Source organism: Rhinatrema bivittatum, chromosome 4 (assembly GCF_901001135.1).
Source record: "Rhinatrema bivittatum chromosome 4, aRhiBiv1.1, whole genome shotgun sequence".
Lineage (NCBI taxonomy): Eukaryota > Metazoa > Chordata > Amphibia > Gymnophiona > Rhinatrematidae > Rhinatrema > Rhinatrema bivittatum.
The window spans coordinates 401,863,740-401,890,719 of NC_042618.1; the positions used below are offsets into that span (position 1 = coordinate 401,863,740).

Consider the following 26,980-nt stretch of genomic DNA (forward strand, 5'->3'; position numbering starts at 1 on the left):
AAATAGTGGAAAGTGTTCTAAACATCAAAATCACAGAACATATAGAAAGACATGGTTTAATGGAACAAAGTCAGCATGGCTTTACCCAGGGCAAGCCTTGCCTCACAAATCTGCTTCACTTTTTTGAAGGCGTTAATAAACATGTGGATAAAGGTGAACCGGTAGATATAGTATACTTGGATTTTCAGAAGGCGTTTGACAAAGTTCCTCATGAGAAGCTTCTAAGAAAAGTAAAAAGTCATGGGATAGGTGGCGATATCCTTTCATGGATTGCAAACTGGCTAAAAGACAGGAAACAGAGTAGGATTAAATGGGCAATTTTCTCAGTGGAAGGGAGTGGACAGTGGAGTGCCTCAGGGATCTGTATTGGGACCTTTACTTTTCAATATATTTCTAAATGATCTGGAAAGAAATACGATGAGTGAGAATCAAATTTGCAGATGACACAAAATTGTTCAGAGTAGTTAAATCACAAGCAGATTGTGATAAATTGCAGGAAGACCTTGTGAGACTGGAAAATTGGGCATCCAAATGGCAGATGAAATTTAATGTGGATAAGTGCAAGGTGATGCATACAGGGAAAAATAACCCATGCTATAATTACACAATGTTGGGTTCCATATTAGGTGCTACAACCCAAGAAAGAGATCTAGGTGTCATAGTGGATAACACATTGAAATCGTCGGTACAGTGTGCTGCGGTAGTCAAAAAAGCAAACAGAATGTTGGGAATTATTAGAAAGGGAATGGTGAATAAAACGGAAAGAGTCATAATGCCTCTGTATCGCTCCATGGTGAGACCGCACCTTGAATACTGTGTACAATTCTGGTCGCCGTATCTCAAAAAAGATAATTGCGATGGAGAAGGTACAGAGAAGGGCTACCAAAATGATAAGGGAAATGGAACAACTCGCCTTTGATGAAAGACTAAAGAGGTTAGGACTTTTCAGTTTGGAGAGGAGACGACTGAGGGGAAATATGATAGAGGTGTTTAAAATCATGAGAGGTCTAGAACGGGTAGATGTGAATCGGTTATTTACTCTTTCGGATAGTACAAAGACTAGGGGGCACTCCATGAAGTTAGCATGGGGCACATTTAAAACTAATCGGAGAAAGTTCTTTTTTACTCAACGCACAATTAAACTCTGGAATTTGTTGCCAGAGGATGTGGTTAGTGCAGTTAGTATAGCTGTGTTTAAAAAAGGATTGGATAAGTTCTTGGAGGAGAAGTCCATTACCTGCTATTAAGTTGACTTAGAAAATAGCCACTGCTATTACTAGCAACAGTAACATGGAATAGACTTAGTTTTTGGGTACTTGCCAGGTTCTTATGGCCTGGATTGGCCACTGTTGGAGACATGATGCTGGGCTTGATGGACCCTTGGTCTGACCCAGTGTGGCATTTTTTTATGTTCTTATGAGTACCGTGTGACCAAAAAGTAACGACATTGGCACTCAGTGTGTCAAATGCATTGGTGGAAGATGAGGACAAGTTGATACATTGTAACAAGAATGCTGTTACTACTTGCACCAATGACAGTGCACCCTGCTTAGAGTATTTGAGCTTCGACCCAGGCTACAATGGCGTCTCTGATTGATGCTGCTTTGTTTTTGATGCAGGGTGGTTAGTGAAACTCGACCATGCAGTTGCGGCTTGAGTGCATGGAGGAGTTTTAGAGAAGCTCTTGCTCAACTCTTTTTCTGGCAAGAGAGACGAGGCTGCACTGCGGGATGAGGTCCTACTATGACTCCAGAGAGATTTATGCAGTGCCTTGATACAAAGCACCCCAGAACACTGCGAGTGTAGGGACACCCGTCCACAGGCACAGCAGTTCGTTTGGTTGTGGTCCAGGCCAACCACAACATTTGGTGCTAATCGAGGGGGACAATCTTTCCAAAGAAACAACTTCTGAAACCACTCACTGTAGTTTACTATTTTTTCTGGCCAGACATTATGGAAAAGAAGGCCATGCTTCATTGTTTTTCTGTTTTTTGGGTTTTTTTTGGTAGCACGGTTGGAGGGCTGCAGCGGCAGTAAGGCAACTTAAGAAAAATATCAAATTTAAAAAGTTTTTAAGGATTTTTGGAAAAACGTATTGAGAGTTCACATCCATACTGTGCTCAAAAAATGTGACTGAGGAAACTCACAAGGCAACTCCTGCAACTGCTGAGTAGAGCTCAAAGCTCTAGGAGGTTGGAGAGGCTGGTCCCTTTGATGCCACCTGCTGACATCATCCACATGTAATGGCTAATTCTACCTGCTTATTGACAGAAAAATGTTAACATCAAAAGAGATAAAACAGAATACAGCGAGACGTTCTGCATGGAAGGGAAGGAAATGAGCAAAAAAAACCCACCAGGCTGATTCGTCAGTTGAGCCAAGATACATATCCAAGAAACTGATTGTTCTGGTAATTGTCCAGTGGGTGTGGACACCATTATATGACGGACAGGAGTATATCTACAATATTCAATCCCTACAGGAAATTCTTTCAGGGATTATAATCAAAATGTGTATTAGGAATAGCAGATACAATAATTCAATAAATATACACAGATGATGTCACAAGTACCAGGCTCAAAATGGTAATAAATAATCAAATTAGCATATAAGAGGAGAAATCATACTAGGTACCATATCATATGTAATTTCAGTGCTAGTACCTTTAGTTTAATTATTAATCTTCTCCTTAGAATTTGTACCCTGCAATCCATTTTTATTTTTATTTCATAATCCTTAACTTGCAGCACACTTGTACTGACTTATTTGTAGAGATGTGAACCGGAACCAGAATCGGATCCGATATCAGTCCCGATTCACATCTCTACTTATTTGTATTTTAGTATGAGATGAATTATGCAAGAACAGCTGGAGCACTTGTGTTCAGCTACTGTGGATTATATAGTTTCAAAGGAGGAGATTAATGATTAAAGGTAACAGCACTGAAAAGTTACATATAGTGGCACCTAGTTTGATTTTTCCCCTTATACACTAATTTAATTTATCAGCAGCACTTGAGCTCATTAGCGTTGTGCCATTGTCAAAGTGATTTTTTTCACCGGTAGTTCTTCTATATAAAAAGTGTTCGGTATACATACAGCCTTCCCAAAACATAGCTGACAAGTGAAGCATGAGGAAAAGGTGCAAGCTAAATCAAATAATAAATAAGCAGGATTATTTTTCTGTTAAAAAAAAAGTGAGGGCTTGAAAGAAAAAGTAAATTATGTTGGAACATTCCCCTGTTGTATCTCTGTGCCTCTTGCATTTGCAGTGCAGCCTCCCCCCCCAGCAGAGAACCTTATCCCTCCTGGACACCATAAACGTGTGGCAGAGAAGAAAAAAATCAAAGGGCACTGCTGGCTTTTTTTTCCCTCTCTTTATCCCAAATGTTAGGTGTAGAACTAAGCATGCAGCACAATTAAGCTCTGAAGCTGAGATTGTCGATATTTCCGGCTAAATAGCTGCTTGAGCTCACGGACACTTAAAAGACAGAAACAGGACTTTGAGCCCATGCAGCTCCGCATTCACGAGCCCTGCTTCTCTGGCAGGAGGACTCGAACCACACCCTGCACAACAGTCTTTCCACTCTCTCTCACAGTGCACGAGACCGAGATGTAAGCCAAGGACTTTTTCAGAGTCTTCACCTCTGCTGCAGCCCACACTCTTTCTCCTGTGTACAAGGGGGCAAGGAAGTGGATCTCTTGAGATACCAAAACACACCCTTTCCCAGGCATTTTAGTCCCCAACACTGCTGATATAAGCCCATTGATCAAAACACCGTGAACAACTGTCCTTCCAAATTTTGTGGTTTTTGCATATTCGTCATTCAGGTGCAGAGGGTTTCTGTCCCCTGTTAGCTCAGAGAAAGTTTCTACATCATCCTGCGTAAAGACTTTGTTGAGCTCGGCTCTGTCTCCAACCTGCACTTGTAAATAGCGCAGAAGAGCAGAGCTGGAGAGCCAAGCCATAACTGGTCCTCTTTTCAGCAGCTTTTGATCTGCAGCTGTCCTGTACCCTAAAATCATTCCAGGTCCCAAGACTCTTGTGAACATCTTGCTGTGAGCTCTCAAGCTGCGAACAGCTCTCAGGTCAAGGCCAGTTCTCTGCTGTTCCCAGCCAAGGCAAGCAGGAAAGGAGAAATCTGACAACAAAAAAGAAGATGTAAACCATGAAAATGGTATGCTACAGAAGCCAAAACAAAACTAACATTCCCACGTAAAGAGAAATGTCTGACCACATACAGAAACACACACAATGTGCAACTTTGTGAAGGGATCAGTTACATCTTAGAAGTTCATACAATCTTCTCTTCCTCCCAGCCCAGGAAGTGGGGAGGAGGACAGAGTTTGGATGGAGAAAGTCGACTCCACCTCATTTTCTTTAGCTTGATCCCTTAAATCAGCATCACAACAAAAACAGAAGCCAACCAACTGTTTGCTACAGCCCCCAGTTCCCTGTAGCAGCTCAAGAGTAAATTCTGTAGCAATGTGGCACATTTGACTAGATATGCATATTATATAATGCAAATTTTATTTTTATAAAGTAAAATGCAAATAGTTTACTAACATTTCTTATGCACCTGCTAAAAATACAAAAATTAAGAGAAAAAGTATCTTAGTAATCAGTACTGGGAAGAAAGGACATCTCGGAAGGGGAAAAATAGAGAAAAAAGGAAGACTGATTCACTCATGCCACACACTTTACATTCCTTCCAATCCCCGCACTCAGATACACTCGCCCTCTTTTTCCCTCTCCCCCAATCCACCCATTCATCCTCAGATCCCTCCCTTACGCCACACACAACCCCATTTACCCTCCAATCTTCCTCACTCTTCATATTAAAAATTCTCCCCATTTCAGGCTATGTCAGAAGACAGCAGAGACAGTGCCTTGGGCTACTTCCTCTGCAGCTCAGAGTTGGTGTGCATCACCCTTTGAACTGCGGAGGTCCCAATAATCCAGAGTGGTTTTAAATGCGACACTCCAGCCCCAGGCTGCACAGGAAAAGGAAGCAGCCTGAAGGGCTGTTTCACTACTGCTGGGTTCTTGACAAAGGTCAGGTCCTCATAGGTTAAAAAGGAAGAACAAAAACAGAACTGAGGCACTTCAGTGAAGAAAAACAAAACTGCAGCACATTTACAAGTCGATGCAGTATCGAAGCACTAAAAACATGATTCTAAACTGGACTCACTTTTTTTTTTTTTTTTTTAAACGTGTGCACAATCACCTTTCTTGGGCGCTTGATGCAATAGGCAAATGAGCTACCATGCTAAAAAGGTTGCACTAGGGATTAATTGTGCGTCCTTAGTATGATACGGGTCTGTGCGCAGGTTAGGAAAATGGACACTTGTAAATTAAGCGTCTTTTTCCTAACTGGACTGCTGTAAAGACTTTTTTTTGATGCTTCTGTGTTTCCTCCTGCTTAGTGTAGCTACAATATTAAATCGGAGGAACCACAAAAAAAAGCAAAGAAAAGAAGTATTTTCGGCTTTTCTGTGTCTGGCCTGGGGCACCTCAAAACTTAAATGCCAGCATTAATTTTTTAGTGTAAAAACGTGCGCACCCAGCGAGCGGTAACAGTTTACATCGGGCGTACTAGCTAATAGCCTCATCAACATGCATTTACATGTGATGAGTGCAATTAGCTACTCGCAGGTTTGTATGCACATTTTGGACTCGCTAATCCCCGTACTGCATTGGTTATAAGTCTAGCGTGTCCAAAACGCACGTCCAACGGTGCACTGACCTTTGTGCCCGATATTGCATCGGCCTGTTACTGTTAAAAGACAAGCCCAACAGAGACAGAAGAGAAAGGAAAATTATGTTTCTTACCTGATAATTTTCGTTCCTGTAGTACCAAGGATCAGTCCAGACTGCTGGGTTATGCCTCCCCTCCAGCAGATGGAGTCAGAGAGAAAACTGAAAGCACCTCCCAGATATACTGGTGTGCCACCTGCTATCCTTCAGTATAAAGTATAACAAAGCAGAAGATAGGCAAAACCAAATCCTCCGCCAACTTAGCCACTAAGGAAAAACATGGCAACTGTCTAGATCAAGTAGTAAAACTCACCCATGCCAAAAACCTGGCAAACATCAACGTAACTTCAAAAAGGCACCACCCTCTAAAAGCAAAGAAAAAGGGATAGGTACCTACCTTGTTGAAATATCGAAAAGCTATGTATAGAAACTGGTTATTGGAGCGGACTCTCCTGACACTCAACATCGGGCGGGCGTCTGGACTGATCCTTGGTACTACAGGAACGAAAATTATCAGGTAAGAAACATAATTTTCCTTTCCCTGTACGTACCAGGATCAGTCCAGACTGCTGGGATGTACCCAAGCCGCCTTAATTGGGGTGGGACCCAGAGAGTCCCGCTCGAATGACACTGCTGCCAAAAGGATCAGCTGATGCTCCCCTAACATCAATCCGATAATGACGAGCGAAGGTATGCAACGACTTCCACGTGGCTGCTCTGCAAATCTCCTGGCTAGAAACTAAACGACTTTCTGCCCAGGAAGTTGCTTGAGAACGCAGTGAGTGTGCCTTAAGCCCCTCAGGAACAGACTTACCACAGCCAATGTACGTGGATGCGATCGAACTTTTCAACCAACGAGCAATAGTTGCTTTTGATGCCTGTAGGCCCTTCTTGGGCCCCTGCCATAGGACAAACAAAGGATCCGACCGTCTGAATGCAGTAGTGACCTCCAAATATCGCATGATTACTCGCCGCACATCTAGACGCTTCAAATCGGAACCGTGCGAAGACTTTAGGTCCGATGCCGAGAAGGAAGGCAATTCCACCGTCTGATGAACATGAAAAGCCGATACCACCTTCGGCAAGAACGAAGGAACCGTACGCAGAGACACGCCGGCATCCGAAATACGTAAGAACGGTTCCCTACAATACGTAAGAACGGTTCCCTACAAGAAAGTGCCTGAAGCTCCGACACCCGACGGGCTGACGCAATGGCCACTAGGAACACGGTCTTGAGCGTGAGAGGGGCCGAGTTGAGACCTTTGAGCACCAAAGTCAAATTCCAAGAAGGACAAGGGGTCTAAATGGGGGACGCAAGGTCCGAACGCCACGCAAAAATCGAGCTACATCCGGGTAGCACGCGAGAGAGAATCCGTTTACCTTACCCCTCAAACACCCCAGGGCCGCTACCTGAACCCTCAGAGAGCTGTACGCCAAACCCTTTTTCAAGCCCGCCTGCAGGAACGTAAGGATATTCCCTACCGAGGCCCGGCGTGGTGGAACTTTAGCTGCCGCGCACCAGGCGTCAAACACTTTCCACACTCTGGCGTAGGCTAGCGTGGTGGAGGGCCTTCTCGCCCGCAGTAGGGTGGAAATGACAGGCTCTGAATATCCTTTCCTCCTCAACTGCTTCCTTTCATAAGCCAAGCCGCCAGACAGAAGCGGGCCGCCCGCTCGAAAAATACGGGTCCCTGGCGAAGCAGGCCCTGAAGATGATCCAACCTTAAGGGTCCGTCCCGCGCCAGGTTGACTAGATCCGCGAACCACGGTCTTCTTGGCCACTCCGGGGCCAAAAGAATCACTGGCCCGCGATGGGATTCTATGCGTCTTAACACTTTGCCTATTAGAGGCCACGGGGGAAACACATAGAGGAGGATGTGACGAGGCCATGGAAGCACCAGGGCATCTACCCCCTCCGAACCGCGTTCTCGCCTTCGACTGAAGAAACGCGCTGCCTGTGCATTTTGCCGAGTCGCCATCAGGTCCAGACGCGGAATTCCCCATCGCCGGGTGATGAGACTTATTGCCTCGGCCGAGAGCTCCCACTCTCCGGGATCCAAGTATTGACGACTTAGATAATCCGCTTGTACGTTGTTGACGCCCGCTATGTGGGTGGCCGCTATGCGGGAGAGATGACGTTCCGCCCCGGACATTAACAACTACGCTTCATCCGCTACCGGCCGACTTCTCGTGCCGCCTTGGCGATTTATCTACGCTACTGTGGATGCGTTGTCTGACAGAACTCGCACTGCCCGCCCTTGTACCAACGGGAGAAGTTGGCGCAAGGCGAGACGTACCGCCCTGGCAATAAATTGGGATCAACCACCAAGCTAAGCTGGAACGAGCCAGCTCCAGCAGCGGCAATTGGGCGCCGTAATCTCCTGATTTCTGGTCCCAACGGGAGAGGAGAGCGCGCTGTAAAGGACGTATATGAGCAAATGCCCACGGCACCATCTCCAGAGTAGACCCCATATGACCAATGACTTGTAAATAATCCCAGGCCGTGGGCAACGGGAGATCTAGTAAGGCCTGCACCTGAAACATCAGGTTCTCTAGTCTCCGCTGAGTGAGGAATACCTTGCCTTCCAAGGTATCGAAACGCGCCCCCAAAAATTCCAACTGTTGACTCGGGACCAACTGGCTCTTCGCAAAGTGGACCACCCAACCTAGCGATTGAAGTTGCTGCACCACCGACTGGACTGCCCGCTTGCACGCCTCCTGCGACTTCGCCCGGATTAGCCAATCGTCCAACTAGGGATGCACCAGAATTCCGTGGCGTCGCAGATAAGCTGCGACAACTATGAGAACCTTGGTGAATACCCTCGGGGCTGTTGCTAGCCCAAACGGAAGGGCGCAAAAACTGGAAGTGCTCTCCCAATACTGTGAATCTTAGGTACCTCTGGTGACGTTCCCTGATCCCGATATGAAGATACGGGAAATAGATCCAAAGAAGCCAAAAATTCTCCCTTGTGGACGGCCGCAATAACAGATCTGAGCGTCTTCATACGAAATCAGGGAACGCGCAAGGCCTCGTTCACTCTTTTCAAATCCAAAATTGGGCGAAACGTACCTTCCTTCTTCGGGACCACGAAGGAAATGGAATACCTGCCTGTTCTGGTCTCCTCCGGAGGAACAGGCAATATTGCTCCCAGAGCCCGTAACCTGTGTACCATGTGGGCGATAATCTGCCTCTTTTCCTGAGACCCGCAGGGGGAGATCATAAAAAGATCCCGGAGGGGACGAGCAAACTCCAACTCGTAGCTGTAGCGAACGACGTCGAGGACCCACTGATCCGATGTGACCTTGACCCATTCCTCCCAAAACAGGGACAACCGACCTCCGATGCGGGGAAGGGAGGAATGGGCCTGCGCGCCTTCATTGCGAAGGCTTTCCGGCGGGTAAGTTCTGCAAGGATCCCAGACGCTGTGGACGTCTGCCTCGAAAGGAAGGAGACCAAGGCTGAGACCTGGGGACCTGCTGTTTCTGCGGGAAAGGGGCCCCCCTTCCCATGCGAAACCAGCGTTGGCCCCGAAATCGGGACCGTACATTTCCAAAAGAATGAAAAGAACGGGGCTTGTCCTCCGGTAACTTGTACACCTTGTTGTCCCCCAAGTCTTTGATGAGCTGATCCAGCTCCTCACCAAACAATAATTTTCCCTTGAAGGGAAAAGAGGCGAGGCGCGATTTTGATGAGGCATCCGCCGACCAACGCCTAAGCCACAGCAAACGCCGAGCAGCGACCGCCGATGACATGGTGCGGGCCGAGGTTCTCAACAAATCATACAAGGCATCCGCCGTGTAAACAACCGCCGCTTCCACACAGTTGGCCTGCTCAGCCTCGGCTGGTGGGAGCTCCTGTGTGGTAAGCAATTGTTGAACCCAGCGGAGAGTAGCGCGCTGAACCATACTGCTACATGCCGCTGCTCGGACCCCTAAGGCCGCTATCTCAAAAATGCGCTTTAACAGAACCTCTAACTTTCGGTCTTGGAGATCCTTCAAGGCTACCCCTCCCGTGACAGGAATGGTAGTATGCTTAACCACAGCAGTCACTGCCGAATCCACGGAAGGGACCTTAAAAATATCCAAAGAATCCGCTGGCAGGGGATACAACTTATTCATTGCCCTGCTTACACGCAGGGATGCCTCCGGCACTTCCCATTCTTTGGACACGATCTGTAAGACCTTGGCATGTAAAGGAAAAGTCTGCGGGGGGGCCCTTAGACCTGCCATAGCTATGTCCCCTGTGGAAGTGTCAGTGTCCTGCTGCGGCGCTGGGATTTCTAACTCCTTCAAAACATGAAGGATTAAAAAGTTAAGTTCATCTTTGCCAAAGAGGCGCAGAATCTGGGGGTCATCGCCTTTGAGCGCTCCCTGAGCGTCAGAGACCTCTGTCCCTGTGCCATCCGGAGACCATGTGCCATCCGGAGACCCCTGGGTAAAATCCGGAGCTCCCGGACCTCCCTTTCCCCCTAGGGAATAAATTCTAGCAGCATCCGAACCCCCCACTTTGTCCTGAGACCCAGACCGGCCTTGCTCAGGGGAACTCTGGGGACCGTAGGGGGAGGGGGTTCATCCGGCTCCCAGCCTGCCTCCGCGTCTAAAAACGCCTGATGCATTAACAAGACAAATTGGGAAGAAAAAGGCACTTTCCTTTTGTTGGATCCCCCCGCGGGCTGGTCCCGAGGGGGAGGGGCTCGAGGAGCCTCCAAATCCGACTCACGGCACGGGCTTAGGGCAGGAGGAGAGTTAAAAGAAAAATCCTCCTCCTCCGATGCCGAATCAGCAGGCTGTCCGCGCGGTCAAAATGGCCGCCGGCTCCCTAACAGTGGGAGGCGGGGCTAAGGACCGCGCGGCTGCCAGCCTGCCTAATCGCTCCGAGGAAGGACGAGAAGCCATGCTGCGGGCGGCCCCCGGGAGGGTCCCTCGCCCCCGGGAATGCAGTGGGAGCAGAGACCCTCCCTGGAGAGTCGCGCCCCCGTCTTGCCACAGGCCGTGCAGGCCGAAGATCGGGGCATCCTGAAGCTGCAGAAAAGGGCGCCCAAAAGTAAGTAGCTGGGTCTGGGAGCAGTAAATTCGCGCCAAAAAAGCTGTCGCTGCGACTGGCAAATTCGCTGGGTGAAGAAACCTCACCCCCTCCGGAGTCCCCGGTCAGCGCGGCAGGCTAGGGCTACAACGGACCGCAGCCTGTTTCCATCAGGGCTTACGGGTCCTTAATCTTTAATTCTAAATTTAATTAACTTTTTTTTTTTTTTTTTTACAAATAAACAAGGCCCTCTTCAGGTTAAAACACCTGGAATGAAGCAGAGATAGATGGGGGAGGGTGACCGGACCAAAAGGGACACAACACCGGGAAAAAGAATGAGAGCAATGCTCTCACAGCCTGCCTCTATGCTGCAGTGAATAACACGCTGCGCTGAACCAGAAAAAGGGACAAGAAACGAAATAAACCAAAACTCTTTTTTTTTTTTTTTGTAAACTAGTTAGAGAACCAACTAATTGATCTAGACAGTATAACTAACAAGTAATAATTAGTAAATGACACCTGAAAGATTTTTTGTCAGGATAGACAGGACCGCAGGTTATGTCTCTCAATCTGCTGGAGTCAGAGGAAATACTGAAGGATAGCAGGTGGCACACCAGTATATCTGGGAGGTGCTTTCAGTTTTCTCTCTGACTCCATCTGCTGGAGGGGAGGCATAACCCAGCAGTCTGGACTGATCCTGGTACGTACAGGGAAATAAGCAAATATTTCCAGAGGACAGAAATACCAGCCAAGTTTAAATCTCTGCATAGAAGTAGCCCAAGAGTGAATGAGCACAGTTCTGACAACAGCAGAGACACTAGGCCAGCTTGAAGATGCCAACTTCACCATATCAGATGCTTAACAAAGTTTGATTGTTTGCCAATATTTGCCTTTCAGCCCTGAGATAAGGGCAGCCAATAAGAAGAGCGAGAGCAGGTTTACCTGTAGCACTCGGAATGCGCACTTATGGTTCTGATATGATCCCAGCAGTGTTAGAGCACTCCACAGCTTGACAAGGCCACTGCAAAACAAGTCTACGTAAATATTAGCAAGAACAAGGAGGATTTATTTTTAAATGTATTTTATTTATGTATTTAAGTATTTTAAGTATTTATGTATTTAAGAATGTATTTTATTTATGTATTTTAAGAAGTTAGGCATGTAAATGCGACATAGTATTGTGCCAATTTTCAAAAGTCCACTTACATATGTAGATGCACTTTACCTGTGTAAAACCAGTTTTACGTGCGTAAATGCTTTTGAAAATCAGGACCTGTGTGATCATTTTCAATAAAGCTATGAGTCAATACCATGTCTTACTTCTGCTTGTCAATGAGTTTGATAGACAAGAATAAAAATAGGCTAAAAGAAAATATAAACACTGCAGCTGAAAGGTCCTTCCTTCTCCTTTCTTCCATAGAGATAGAAAGGACTAATATTTACAAATCAAGCCCTAGCTGGAAACTGAGAACTGAGAAGCTCTAAATCCAGGTCAGCTAGCTAGCAAAGAAAGGCACAGCTAATGCTGATCTTACCTGGCATCAGTGCCAATACTGCACAGAGATATGAACTTAAACCTCAAGCAATGTCATCCACTTGTTTCAGTGTACAATTTGCAAAAGCTAGACATCTCTGCTCCATATCCAATACAATCTGTCTGACTCACCCTGGAGGCCAGCACACTTGGGTAAGCAGGCAAGTTCTCACAGCTGCAGCACGGTGTCTTATTAAACATCATCATCAGCAGAAATACACAGGGTAAGGAGTAGTTCTGTGAGCAGTATTTTATATCCTAAAACATACTGGTATCAAAACAGTACCTTACTATAAAATACCGATGAATCAGATTTTTGCTGCTTTTATTAGCATTTTTTTTTTATTTTTAAAAAAACTGCTGCTGAGCAAAAAATCTCTCTTATACCCCCATTCGCCCCTCCCCCCTGCAGTGGAACAACCAAACTGCAGTGCCATTAAGCAGGACGGAAGGCAAACAGAAGCAAGACAGACCAGTTGCCTTAGCTTGAAGATATTAAGGTATTTATTGGCACATATATTTAAACAGAGGCCAACTCTGGAAGAGTTTCACATAGCGACTGCATCAGGGGCTTGTTTTTATTTTAGAAAATATGGTACTTTTTTTTTTTTTTTTTTTTTAATGTTATGAATTAGTTTTGCTAGATGCAATTTCTGACCTTTTTTTTTTATACCAATCACTAGATGAATCTTGCCAGAAACCTATCTAGTGATTGATATAAAAAAAAAAAAAAAAAAGTCAGAAATTGCATCTAGCAAAATTGATTCATAGCATTTTCTAAAATAAAAACAAGCCCCTGATGCAGTCGCTGTGTGAAAATCTGCCAGAGTTGGGCTCGGTTTAAATATGTGCCAATAAATATCTTCAAGCTAAGGCGACTGGTCTGTCTTGCTTCTGTTTGCCTTCCGTCCTGCTTATGGCACTGCAGTTTGTTTATTCCACTGTAGGGGGGAGGGGAGAACGGGGATAGAAGAGAGATTTTTGCTTGGCACCACTTTTTAAAAATAATTTTAAAAAAAGCCTTCTGGATTTGACAGACAGTCTTCTGGTCTGCTTTGTGGGACTATGCAGTACTACTCTTGGAAAAAAATTAGGAAGCGAAGGAGTGAGAAGCGCCAACCAATCCAGTGATTTAACTGATAAAGTTTCCCTTGGTGCTTTTAATGGATTATTAGATATGTAACTACCACCACATGGGCATCTTGGATCTTCCTACTGCAGAAAATAGACTGTGTTCTTGAAGGTCTCAAATGCCTGTATTTAATATACAGACCAGACTGTCATTTTCTAAAGCACATCTTCAAGCTTTATTAACTACACCTCCACTTTTTGGTCAAACAAATACAGACATATATCCACAATGGAACTCAGTTACAGGCCTACAAAAAAAAAAAGACAGATTAGAACTGAATTGCATACTGGTACTCCCTCATGAATACTGCCACATGCAACGTATTCCCAGGGGGTCTCAGGATACAAAAGAACCCATGCTCTATAATGAGTATACAGACTTCGCACACAACTGGAATAAAATCTTAAACAAATGCTCTTTAGACTTGATCTTAATCATAGAGATGGTGCAGTTACTGTCTACTCAACTAAATGAGAAAATAAAAGTCATCTTTGAAAGAGTTATGAGAGAGAGAGATATGAACATAAGAAATTGCCATGCTGGGTCAGACCAAGGGTCCCAACAAGCCCAGCATCCTGTTTCCAACAGAGGCCAAACCAGGCCACAAGAACCTGGCAATTACCCAAACACCAAGAAGATCCCATGCTACTGATGGCTATTCCCTAAGTAAACTTGATTAATAGCAGTTAATGGACTTCTCCTCCAAGAACTTATCCAAACCTTTTTTGAACCTAGCTACACTAACTGCACTAATCACATCCTCTGGCAACAAATTCCAGAGGTTTATTGTGCGTTGAGTGAAAAATAATTTTCTTCGATTAGTCTTAAATGTGCTACTTGCTAACTTCATGGAATGCCCCCTAGTCCTTCTATTACCCGAAAGTGTAAATAACCGAGTCACATCTACTCATTCAAGACCTCTCATGATCTTAAAGACCTCTATCATATCCCACCTCAGCCATCTCTTCTCCAAGCTGAACAGCTCCCCTCTTCAGCCTTTCCTCATAGGTGAGCTGTTCCATCCCTTTTATCATTTTGGTTGCCCTTCTCTGTATCTTTTCCATCGCAACTATATCTTTGAGATGCGGCGACCAGAATTGTATACAGTATTCAAGGTGCGGTGTCACCATGCAGCGATACAGAGGCTTTATGACAATTTCTGTTTTATTAACCATTCCCTTCCTAATAATTCCTAATTGACTGCTGCAGCACTCTGAGCTGACGATTTTAAAGTATATCCACTATGATACCTAGATCTTTTTCCTGGGTGGTAGCTCCTAATATGGAACTACAGCAAGGGTTATTTTTCCCTATGTGCAACACCTTGCACTTGTCCACATTAAATGTCATCTGCCATTTGGATGCCCAATCTTCCAGTCTTGCAAGGTCCTCCTGTAATGTATCACATCTGCTTGTGATTTAACTACTCTGAATAATTTTGTATCATCCGCAAATTTGATAACCTCACTCGTTGTATTCCTTTTCAGATCATTTACAAATATATTGAAAAGCATCCGTCCAAGTACAGATCCCTGAGGCACTCCACTGTTTACCCTTTTCCACTGAGAAAACTGACCATTTAATACTACTCTGTTTCCTGTCTTTTAACCAGTTTGTAATCCACGAAAGGACACTGCCTCCTATCCCATGACTTTAGGCTGAATTCCAGACCCAAATGGACAAATTTAGAGCAGACATTAAACAAATGAAACTAACAAAATTTCACAGAGGGGAGACAAATTATAAAAACGGTAATGTATATGTGTGATCTTCATAAAATTTCAGCAAAAACAAGAAGAGACATGTTACGTTTCAAGATTCCTCAGATGATTCATCAGGAGAAGAACATAGAACCAAACCGTAGGACATGAGCAGAAGATACAGATGAACATAATTGTGATACTAACAATACTAATTGTCCTTTATTAGTACCAGACAAGTTCACCAAACACTATCAAGGAAAAGCCATCTCCTCATGATCGGACCGGTGGTTCCAATTACATTCGCGGCAACCCAGGTATTAAGTGAACTCAGTAGTTTTAGAGCAAGCACAGTGGTTGTTAATCACGTGTATCTCTTACACCAGCAACAAGAATCCCTCCTTAACAAGGGTTTATCTTTTGCGCCAGTTATCCACCATTCACCCTTTGAAGAAGAAAAATCTTTGTAAAGATTTTAAGGCAATTGAGATTGACATTTTTCTCTGCACAAACAGATTTATAGACATCAGTGGTGTTCCCACCTTCAAAGTGGGTGCCTCCAGGTCCAATCGAAGCAGCTACAGCTACATTTGCAGAATTGGTACGCAAAGAATGTATATAGAGCCACAACGCTATACCAACAGAACTTTAAGGAATTTGACACAGGATGAAGTTCGTGCCCTACAGAGAGCCTCCGACTTGGCCCGCACGAGCCAATCGTCCAGGTAAGGATGGACTAAGACTCCCTCTCGACGGAGAGCAGCCGCCACCACCACCATGACCTTTGTAAAGGTGCGAGCGCGGTGGCAAGGCCGAAGGGTAGTGGCCGGAACCGGAAGTGTTGGCCCAGGATGTTGAAGCGAAGATACTTCTGATGCTTGTGTCGGATAGGGATGTGTAGGTAAGCCTCCGTCAAGTCGAGAGAGGCCAGAAATTCACCTGAGTGAACTGCCGCAATCACAGCCCTCAGGGTTTCCATTTGAAAATGAGGTATCCGGAGGGCTCGGTTAACCCTAGAGGTCCTTTTTGGGAACGACGAAGTAGATGGAATACTGGCCGGCACCTTGTTCCTCCACCGGAACTGAGACTATGGCTCCTAGTCCCTGGAGCTTGGCAAGAGTCCGGCAGACAGCTGCCCACTTCCGGTGTCCGCAAGGGGAGATTATGTACAAATCCGGCAGGTCCCGAGCAAACTCTAATGCATAACCTCTCTCTACCACCACCTCGAGGACCCACTGGTCCGTTGTGATTTTGACCCATTCCTCAAGAAACAGGGAGAGACGTCTACCTAAGTTTGGAACGGAGGAATGGGCCGGACGGATCTCATTGGGAGGAGGGCTTTGCGGTTGAGTGTTGAGATCTCGGAAGGCACAGCAGCCCCAAAAGGAATGAGTCCAGGACTGGGACTTGGACCCCTAGGAAAGGAGCCCCGCGTCCTGTTATACCTTCGCTGACCTCTGAAATGGGAACACGTAGGGAAAAAAAGACCTAGTCTGTTTCGGGTGCCTTGTTCTCCCCCAAACACTTAATAAGCTGTTCCAGGTCTTCTCTAAAAAGCAACTTACCCTTGAAAGGCAGTGTGCCCAACTGAGACATGGAAGAATAATCTGCCAACCAACTGCGCAGCCAGAGGAGACGTCTGGCCGATACTGCGGAGACCATCACTTTGGCCTGCATGCGGACTAAGTTGTAGAAAGCATCTGCTCCATACGCCACAGCGCCCTCCAGTCGTTCAGCCTGCTCTGCCTCTGCAGACGGGAGGTCCTGGGTGCTGAGCAATTGTTAGACCCACCTAAGACTTGCCCCCTGCATGAGACTGCTGCAGATCGTCGCCCGGACTCCTAAGGCCAGGACTTCAAAGATATGCTTGAGATAAAATTCAAGATTACAGTCCTGGACATCCTTCAAAGCTATGGCTCCCACCATCGGAATAGTGGTGTGCTTGGTGACCGCAGGTACGGAAGAATCCACCTTGGGAATTTTAAACATTTCCAGGCAATCCTTGGGAAGAGGATAGAGCTTGTCCATAGCTCTACCCACTTGGAGCCCCGTCTCAGGAGCCTCCCATTCCTGAAGGAGCAGCAGCTTCTGCATGGGATGGAACGGGAAAGTGCATGGAGGCGCCCTGAGTCCCACCAGGACAGGGTCCACGTGAGCTGACATCGCGGCCATAATCGTATCCTCCGGAGAGACTTCAATCCCCAGCTCCTGTAGGATGAAGGGAATGAGCGGCTCCAGCTCCTCCTGCTGAAAGAAGCGGAGCACTTTGGGGTCATCCTCCTCAAGAGGGGGGGGACCGGCAAGGACAAATCCGCATCCGGTTCTTGGTCTGGAATCGTAGGTGGCTGAGGCGGATCCACGGGTGAGGGGGGGGGGAGGGGACCCCCGGTACCACCCTAACTCTCACAGAGTCTTGCACATCCGGCACTGCAGGGGCAAACAGGGTGGGCAACCGCAGGATTAGGACCGGGGGGGGGGGGGTCCCTCCTCCTCTTGCAAGCTAGCCAAATAGGATTTGTGCATTAACAGCACAAATTCTGATGAAAAAACATGGCCTGGATTTCCCAGAGGCAAGGGGGGGGGGGGAAGGAAGGTCGGGGGCCTCATCCGGAGGGGGTACAGGGCTTAAATCGGGAAGAGAAACGAAAAAAATCTGGCTCCTCTCCCTCCTGCAGCCCTGAATCGGGAGCTGCACCGATACCCAAGATGGCCGCCATTCCCACGGTTTCCCAAGTCTGAAACAGCCTGGCCACGCGACGAGATGACCTCCCCTGGCGCCACGGAGGGACCCTCACACCCGGTAGGCACCCAGAACAAAACCCTTCGCGGGAGAGCAATGAGGCAGGCTCCCCGCAGGCTAAACAGAGGTGAGATTGCAGCATGACTGAAGGAAAAAAAAAAAAAAAAAGCCGCAAGGCAGGGGAAATCAGCTGAGCAGTGCTGCCCTGAAGGAGTGAGTGCAGGAGAACGAACCCTGCATGCTCACTTCTCTGACTCAGAGGTAAAAAGCTGCCTTATTTATGCAATGTCTCTTGTACTTTTTTTTTTTTTTTATTAATTACAGGGGAATGAAACTTCCCTGTTAGTATAACCGGGGAATTAAACATCCCGGGGCCCAAGGCAGCTGTATGGGGGGGGGGGGGAGTGACTGTACAACCAGTATCGCCCCAAATCCTAAGGTCACTGGGAAGAGAGCCTAGGCTGATAACTCAAGGGGCAAGCCCCCCCTAGGCTCCCCAAGCGCGAGGAGACAGCGCTGTCCCCTGAACTGACAGAGTAACTTCAAAAAAAAAATTTTTTGTATAAACAAATTAAAAAAAAAAATAATACTTGCTTGATCTCAGTCAAATAGCGAGAGAGAAACCCACACAGAGTAGGGTAAAGTAATAAGGTAAGGGAACCGCAGGGTGAGCTGCCTGCATCTACTGGAGACAGACAAATACTGAAGGGCTGTAGGGTAGGCTCGGTCCTGATATAGGATACCCTTTCAGTTTTGGTCTGTACCCATCTGCTGGACAGAAGGCTCAACCCATGGTCTGGACTGATCCGGGTACGTACAGGGAACACATTTTTTCACCTTGTTGGAGAAATATTAGGGCCCTTTCCAAAATTTGCATTTGATTACAATAGACATTACCTCATTGCATACTAACATTCTGCAAAAAGAAGTAATGATGTGATACATGACACTTTGGCACAGAGGGGCACTTCGCAGCGGTTTCCTTTTGGGTGGAACTAGCTTCACTAGCATTACAAGAAACTTTCTTCAGTTTTAAGGGCATCTCTTACCAGCAGATAAAGGGAACTGCCATGGGGTTATCCATGGCTCCAGATCTTGCTAATCTTTACATAGGCAAATGTGAAAAGAAATGGCTTTCAGTTTGCCCATATATAAAGACAACATTCAGTTCCGGACATTTTTATGTTATGGATGGGAGACGCCGCAATATTACAGGAGCATTTGGAAATGGCTGAACACGTGGCATCAATCTACATTTCACTTTCAATTCAAGTACAGAACAGATAGAGAACACCTCTCGAACAAGCTTTCTCCATCCAATCAGTTGCCTTCCGATGTAACACCTTACTCCACTATAGGAGTTTTCACCCTAGGCCTCTTAGGGATAACTTACCTATGGGGCAATTTTTACGGTTGAGACGCCTCTGCTCTACAGTAGTGGAGTTTAAATTACAAACAGAGGAAATGAAGCAAAGATTTAACACATGGGGGTATCATCGCATTATTATTAAAGCATACAAAAGAGTGCAGTGGGCTAATACAGAATGGCTCCTGTCTCCTCCTACTAAAAATACAGACCAACAAAAAGTAAGCTTTTGTTCTTCTCTATTCTTCACATACACAATCTCAAACTGAACATCAAGAAATACTAGCATGTTCTGAGTATCCATCCTGTTTTTTCAACCACCACCCACTTTTGCCCTTACTAGAGCGAGCAATCTTTATGAGCAGTTAGTTCATTCAGCTCATTACACATCCAGGGTAAATGATTTGCTTAGTTTAAACAAAGGGTTTTATTCATGTGGACCGTGTAACATCTGTAAACATACAGTTCCAGGAACAGAGATAAAGCTCCCACATCGGAAGCCTTTTAGATTCTCTCAATTTTTGTCCTGCACTTCAGAAGGAGTTATTTACATTGTATGGTGCCCCTGCAATCTTGTGTATGTGGGTGAGACTCGTAAGTTTAGAACACACCTTAGCTGCATACGGAGACAAAAAACAAAGCGCCCTTAGTAGCTCGTTGGCTAGCCACTTCCCATACCATAGAGGAACTATGCATAGTGAGTTTGATCCAACTCCAGGGCCCCTCCACGTGCAAATCTTTGAATACCAAGCTACTGCAATTGGAACGATTTATCCATAAATGGAAGAGTATATCCTCAAGGGCTAAAGAAAGAAATCGAATGATTTCATTTTTGCTAAAGGGATTTCGATGCTTTGTAACTAAATCCTGATCCAGGTAGCCTAAGGAGAAAGAATGCTTAGGTCCATAGCAATACTTATTTTAATACAATAGAATTCTGGCATCTTTATTGTAAGAAAGGGTTCACAATTTTGTCTAAGTCAATCTCCTCTTATGAGCACATGGGCAGAATTTTTTCGTTAGGTCGAGGGATCTGATTCTATCTCAGAGCATGTATTTACAGGCGCACACAGGATTTGTACTAGCAGCGATACTCAGACAGATGACACGCTTCGCGAGTACAGAAGAATGTTGACAATAATAAAGACTTCCCAGCAACAAAAAGGGGCGGGGAGGGAGCGCAGCAGGGTCAGAGGTTCCTGGCACGTCGGCTGGTGCTCGAAACTTACTTCAGCTCCAGGGCTGAAGATTTATTGGAGAATGATTTATTAAAAGTATTTACACGAGGTGGGGGCGCTGTTGGCCGCGTGACTGGATGGCTGCGTGAGCGAGGGGCTCCCGTCCCGCTCCTCCTAGAAACCTAAACAGCGCTTTGAAAAGATGTGCAAACCGCGCTCATACTACCTCCATCGAACTGCCAAAGTGACACGGATCAAATAAATAGTAACAGAGCAAAAATAACTGCGGATACGCGCCAGCCGGGAACGCCGCTTTTGTAAGTGCAGCGGGGCCGAGGTTCACCCGTTCGCCATTTTGAACTTCCTCTCGGGTCGTGAAACCTTTGCCGTGGCGCCCCAGGCTTACCGACACCGCTATATCCAGGCAGCTTCAGCGCCAAAGAAACGGGCCAGCGGAGAGTGCAGACAGCGATCGGAGAAGCGGAGAAGCGTCCCCCGGTCCGACGGCACAGCCAGTAGTAAGCATAGCCGGGGAGCACAGTAGCGCCACGTGGCCACGGGGTGCGCTTGCATCACGGCCTGTCTTTCTGCCGAGGGGGACTGAGTCTGGGAGAAACTTAGCCGGCGCGGACGACTGTAAACGTAGGTGCAAACCTAAACCTTCAGATACCTGGTGTGCAAGGGCCCGGCTGGCCCGGGCGGCAGGGGAGACTGAGGAGGGGCGTCGAAGACGAGTGACCCGAACCGCCATTTTATTATCTGTGATGGAGTGTATACAGGGCCTGTGACATCTGAGGGCTGCGATTTTGGCCTGAACAGGGAAGATGGGGTACGCTAATTGCTGCGTCTTATAAGAGCCGCGAGAGGAACCAGGGGGAGAGACGTGCGTCGGGGTCTGCTTCTAAGCTTTTATTAAACTGAAGCTAAAGCTGTCCTTCACCAGTGCTTGAGCAGCTACCCGAGGACCTGGTGGCGCTAGCGGTGAAGAGAAGGGAATACACGGTCGGAGGTACGAGGCCCCGCTTACGCTTTACACCGGGGAAGCACTTTTGCAACGTGGTAGTCCAGACTTAATAGCGTATTGCAGCCTCCTGCAACAGAGTGGGGCTGCCTACCATTGGGAGAGGCCAGATTGTGCTGAATAGGAAAAGGTAGAGCACCTTCCCGGTGGAAGGGCTGGGCTGTGATCCTCCCCTTCTTTACCGCGGAGCTGATTCAGCACTTCCCAAAAAGGAGCTTGTTTTTTTTTAGGGGTTTAATCTTCATTAAGCGGATGGCTACCAGGAAAAAAAGTGATTTACAAAAGTTTTCATTTACCAAAGTGGCGGCTGAGATGCGGCAATCAGGGATGGACATAACAGAAGGACCTGAGGGGAGTGGAGGGGGAGGCTCTGACTCTGAGGCACCGATACTATCCCCACAAACATCTCGGGAGGGGGCGTCATCCCTCTCGGACTTACCAACAAAGGACACCATGAGAGATTGGTTTATCGAACTTCGGGCGGACATGAAGCAGAATAAAGAGGAACTGCTACACTCCTTTTCGGAATTGAGAGAGGATTTTCTAGCGCTGGGACATAGAGTCGATGATCTAGATGTCCAGGTGGAAAGCCATGCGGCAAAGTTGCAGACCCTAACCCAAAAAACCACTGAAACCTATACTGAACTGCTTGTGCTGCAAGATAAGCTGGAAGATATGGAAAACCGATCAAGGAGAATGAACATCCGACTGCGAGGGATACCAGAATTGGCAGACTTTCGAGACAGCATGGAGACTGCTAAATCGTTTTGTGCCTTCCTTCTTGATCAGGGGGAAGAGGGAGCGGCACCCACGGCAGGAGAGTCAGCACCAGAATCCCTTACCATAGAAAGAGCGCACAGGGCATTGGGAGCCCGCAGAGATAACAAACCGAGAGATATTATAATAAATTTCAACAGCTACTTGCAAAAGGAAACCATTCTGGCGGTGGCCCGTAAGAAGAAGCAATGGAATTGGAGAAATGCTGCAGTCTCGGTCTATCAGGACTTGGCAGCTAGTACCTTAAAAAAGAGATATGAATTGAAAAGTGTTACTGCAGCTCTACGTGCGGCAGACATAAGATACAGATGGAATTTTCCTTTTTCCCTGTCGTTCCAAAAGGATGGGACGACCTATCGCTTGAAAACCATGCAGGAAGCCACCAAGGTGTTTCAACAAGCGCATCTGGAACCCCCTCGGGCTATTTTGGAAGACACAGCCACGAAGCCTCGGGGGGATGCAATTTCGAATTGGCAGCGTGTGGAACGTCCGAAGAGGAAACCAACTTCCAGAGTTTCATCAATGATGGAAAAGACAATACCGCAAGACTAAATGGACTGTTCCAGTATAGTTGGAGGTTATAGGGTTCCCTTAATTGGGAGTGTCATTGCACAGTTATTCCAAGTTTAGTAATTGAGGTATAGCAGAATGTTAGCAATCTACGGAAATGGAGAGAAAAAAAAAAAAAAAAAAAAAAAAAAAGCGGGGGCTATGCACATATTGGAAACGTTACATGCAAGCGTTGTGGGGGGGAGGGGGAGCGGGAGGGGGGGTGGCTATCCGGTCTGGGATGCGCCCTCCAATGCAGACCTGGGTGGGGGAAGTCCCGGTCTGCATTCTAATGAAAGGCGTAGACCCATTTGGGGTCTGGGGGATGGTTGAGAGAGACGGGGTGGGAGTGGGGAAGGGGGGGGGAGTCTCTGGGGAGGGGAGGGGGGAGCAAGTGGGGTTCAAATCTGAACTAGCCGATGGCTTCTTAAGTCATTTCATTCAATGTATTCCGTGTCCTTTTAAGGGAACGCTCCAGTATGCTATTGCAAAAAAAAAAAGAGGGAAGATACGGACGAGGGCCTTAGCTGGGACGGCCTTCGTCTGGATGGCATATTTAGCTATTCTATGCTGTTTCTTTACTCAGCTCCATGCCTAGTACATTAACTCGTATCGTTTCATGGAATGTATGCGGCATCCATACCCCGATTAAGAGAAACAAGATCCTACAGGCATTCAAGCGTAAAGGGACTGACATTGGATTTTTACAAGAGACACACCTCACGGATATAGAACACACCAAATTAGCTGGCGGTTGGGTAGGGGGGGTTTATTATGCTTCGGCTACTACTCGATCGGCGGGGGTAGCGATCTTGCTTAGTAAATTTTTACCCTATCAAGTTCAGAAGGAGATTAAAGATCCGGAGGGCCGGTTTCTTATATTGATTGGGGAGTTATACGCTAAACCTCTAATACTGTGTAACGTGTATGCCCCGAATACCTTTAGCCAAACATTTTTTCAAGAGGTGTACCAACACCTCCTTCCATACATCTCAGATAATATTATTATGGGGGGAGACTTTAATACGATCCAAGATGCTCTGTTAGACGCCTCACAAAATAGGCGCAGAGAGTATGGAATGGGTAAGGGACCCGCGCATTTGCAGAAAAACCTGCATTTAGTGGATCCGTGGCGTACATTGAACCCAGGGGACAAAACTTTTACTCATTTGTCCCGGGCACATGCCACCTATTCCCGTATAGATTTTTTTCTAACTAGCGCCCATATGTTTCCTACAATACAAGAGGCGGGTATTGATGATATTTTCATCTCAGATCATGGACCTGTTTGGCTAGATGTGCAGGCTGGGCGTCCGGAACAAGGGGCTCGGTTGTGGAGATATCCCTACTACCTGGCTGAAGATAAGCATTTTAATGAATATCTAACAAAACGGTGGGCGGACTATGAATCTTCAAACGAGGCACATATTGAGCAGCCAGTATTATATTGGTACACTGCTAAAGCAGTTCTCCGGGGAGATATTATCGCATATGTGGCACACCGGCGGAAGAGTTTGAATAAACAAGTATTACTGTTGACTGAACAACTACACAGGGCCCGGATTTGTTTGGTCCGTTCGCAAACGAGACAAAATAGAGATAATTACCTATCTGTACAAAATACGCTAAATTCAGTACTACACCAGAGGGCAAAAAAAAGTATGTTATATTATCAGCATAGGTTGTATCAACATAGCAATAAGGCGGGTAAATTAATGACACATTTGATTCGATCTTCGAGAGCGCCTCGGTTTATTACGGGACTAAAGAATGAGAATGGGCACGTGGAAACAAACACACGCACCATACTGCGCCTCTTTCGAAATTTTTATCAGCGATTATATGAGACGGAAGGCTGGTCGGGGGAGGCATGCAGCCAGTTTTGTGAGTCTCTGCCGGTTCCCATTCTTACAGAGGAGCAAAAAATGACTTTAAATACGCCAATTTCGGAGGAGGAAGTCCGGAGGGCTATTTATAAATCTAAACGCTTAAAAACCCCGGGACCGGATGGTCTCTCGGCAGAATTTTATAAGGGCTTGCTTGATAGAGTGCCGGGGCCTTTAACCTCGCTCTTTTCCTCTTTAATCCGACAAGGAAGTTTTCCACCACGGATGAATGTAGCCCACATTACACTTATTCCGAAACAGGGCAGGGACCCACTGCTGCCTGATGCCTACCGTCCTATCTCCTTGCTGAACTTTGACCAAAAGTTGTTAGCTAAAATTTTGGCGGATCGCCTAGCGGTGGTGTTGCCCTCTCTCGTGGGACCCCATCAAGTGGGATTTGTTAGAAAGCGATACGCCCTCTCAAATCTGCGAAGGATTTTGGCGGCAATGGAAATCTGTCGCTTTATGAATACTCCCTATATGGCTATCAGTTTTGACGCCGAAAAGGCTTTCGATAGGGTGGAGTGGAGTTATTTGTTTTATATTCTGAGACACATGGGTTTTGAGGGCCTGTTTTACGAGGCAGTGCAATTATTATATGAGGATCCACAGGCAACCATTTTGGTTAATGGAGATCGGTCTGCAGTGTTTCCTATTAGGAGAGGCACTCGTCAAGGCTGTCCGTTGTCTCCGCTTCTTTTTTTGTTGCAACTAGAACCATTGTTGCTTACCATACAGGGAGCGCCTGGTATTCGGGGAGTGCGATTTGATAGAGAAATCTTTAAATGTGCAGCCTTTGCGGATGACCTTTTGGTATTTTTGACTGATCCGGTTCGGTCTTTGGGCTCTCTGCTCGCTGTAATGGGCTCCTTTGGACTCTTTTCGGGATTTCGGTTGAACGAACATAAGTCCTCTGCATTGGCCTTTCCAGAAGCGCTGAAGGAGAGATGGAGGGACTCTTTCCCCTTGCAATGGGCGATCGATTCCTTTCGCTATTTGGGGGTGAGAGTCCCGGTAGACCCTTCTCTGGTTTATAACGCTAATGTGCCGAGTCTGCTCCGCTATACGCAAGACACACTTGCGACGTGGCGAAACTTTCCTTTAACTCTGTGTGGTAGGGTAAGCCTATTTAAAATGGTTATTCTACCCAAGTGGTTATACTTATTTCAAACCCTTCCTCTCCATTTGAAAAGGGGAGATGCGTCGTTATTAGATAGCTGTGTGCGGAAATTTCTGTGGAGGGGAGGCAAGGCGAGGATTCCCTTGGTCTGGTTGCAGCAGAGGTGGGGGATGGGAGGCCTGGGAGTGCCGAACCTGGCGTTGTACGCCGTGGCATGCAACCTGCGGATTATACGAGATTGGTTGCTTGGTACGTCTTCACATACTAGTTTTTTGGCGGAAAGTGCACTTCAATACCCGATTCATGTTAGTTACGCGCTCCAGGTAGAGCCAGCAAAACTCCCCCCAGTACTGACTCAGTCCAAGGTGGTATTGCCGATACGGCAGGCCTGGGTTACTTTGACTAAAGCTATTCAAATGCCTAGAGTCAGTGCATACTTGCTCCCGGTTCATGGGAACACGGATTTCTTACCGGGGATCACCTCTCCACAGTTTCAGGAATGGAAAAAGGTGGGAATTAAATACCTGGGGCATGTATTTACCGCAGAGGGGACTCTGATGTCATTTTCTGAATTGCAGAAGAGTTATGGGAGGGGAGTAATTACTGTATTCCCTTATTTACAACTTCAACACTATGTTAAGACCATCCCTCTGGCATTTAGGCAAATCTCGACCTTTCAGAAACTGGAAAACTTGTTGGCCCTCTCTAGAACTAAAGCACCATCCCTATCATATTATTATCAACAATTACACCGCTTGAAAAAGGTAGAGATGTATTCCATACTGGCAGCCAGATGGACTGCGGATGGGGAGTTTGTAGTCACCGCCGGCATATTGCGAATCTGTTATGGTCGGATTGCCAGGATCTCGTATAATACATACTATAGAGAACTGCAGTACAAATTTTTGGGAAGGGCTTATATCTCGCCCCAGATGGCCAAAAGACAACATATTGCAGCATCGGGTTCATGTCTGCGGTGTCAGAAGGAGGGGGCTACTTTGGCTCATGGTTTTTGGGCTTGCCCTGTGATTCAGGCTTTTTGGACCCAGATTGCACACTATTTGGCTACCATCTTACATGTTTCAATTCCGATTGCGCCCTTGTGGATTCTATTTGGATGCATACCCCCGATGCGAATACGAGATCCTGGCACCAGGTTATTTTTGCAGAAAGCCAGTGTGGTGGGGAAGCGAGTGA

At 46.6% G+C, this 26,980-nt stretch overlaps 2 protein-coding genes across 4 annotated transcripts in view; both read right to left on the reverse strand.

Annotated features, from left to right (window-relative positions):
* Positions 1–1,306: 1,306 nt before the first annotated feature.
* On the reverse strand, positions 1,307–4,088 carry HTD2 (hydroxyacyl-thioester dehydratase type 2). The gene has a single exon (XM_029601067.1). It carries the CDS (start codon positions 4,050–4,052, stop codon positions 3,525–3,527), a length of 528 nt encoding a protein of 175 aa, XP_029456927.1. The 5' UTR covers positions 4,053–4,088; the 3' UTR covers positions 1,307–3,524.
* RPP14 (ribonuclease P/MRP subunit p14) overlaps positions 4,007–26,980 on the reverse strand; it is a 28,161-nt gene continuing 5,187 nt past the window's right edge. For all 3 annotated transcript variants that reach the window (XM_029601070.1, XM_029601069.1, XM_029601071.1), the window contains exons 5-6: positions 11,723–11,801; positions 4,007–4,141 (exon numbers count right to left, since the gene is read on the reverse strand). In XM_029601070.1, the coding sequence (XP_029456930.1) occupies positions 4,085–4,141; positions 11,723–11,801 (136 nt within the window). In that variant the 3' untranslated portion in view covers positions 4,007–4,084. The remainder of the gene's footprint in view (positions 4,142–11,722; positions 11,802–26,980) is intronic.

Coding starts and splice junctions, on each gene's coding strand:
- HTD2 (XM_029601067.1), bottom strand. CDS start 4,052: ATGTTCACAAGAGTCTTGGGACCTGGAATGATTTTAGGGTACAGGACA.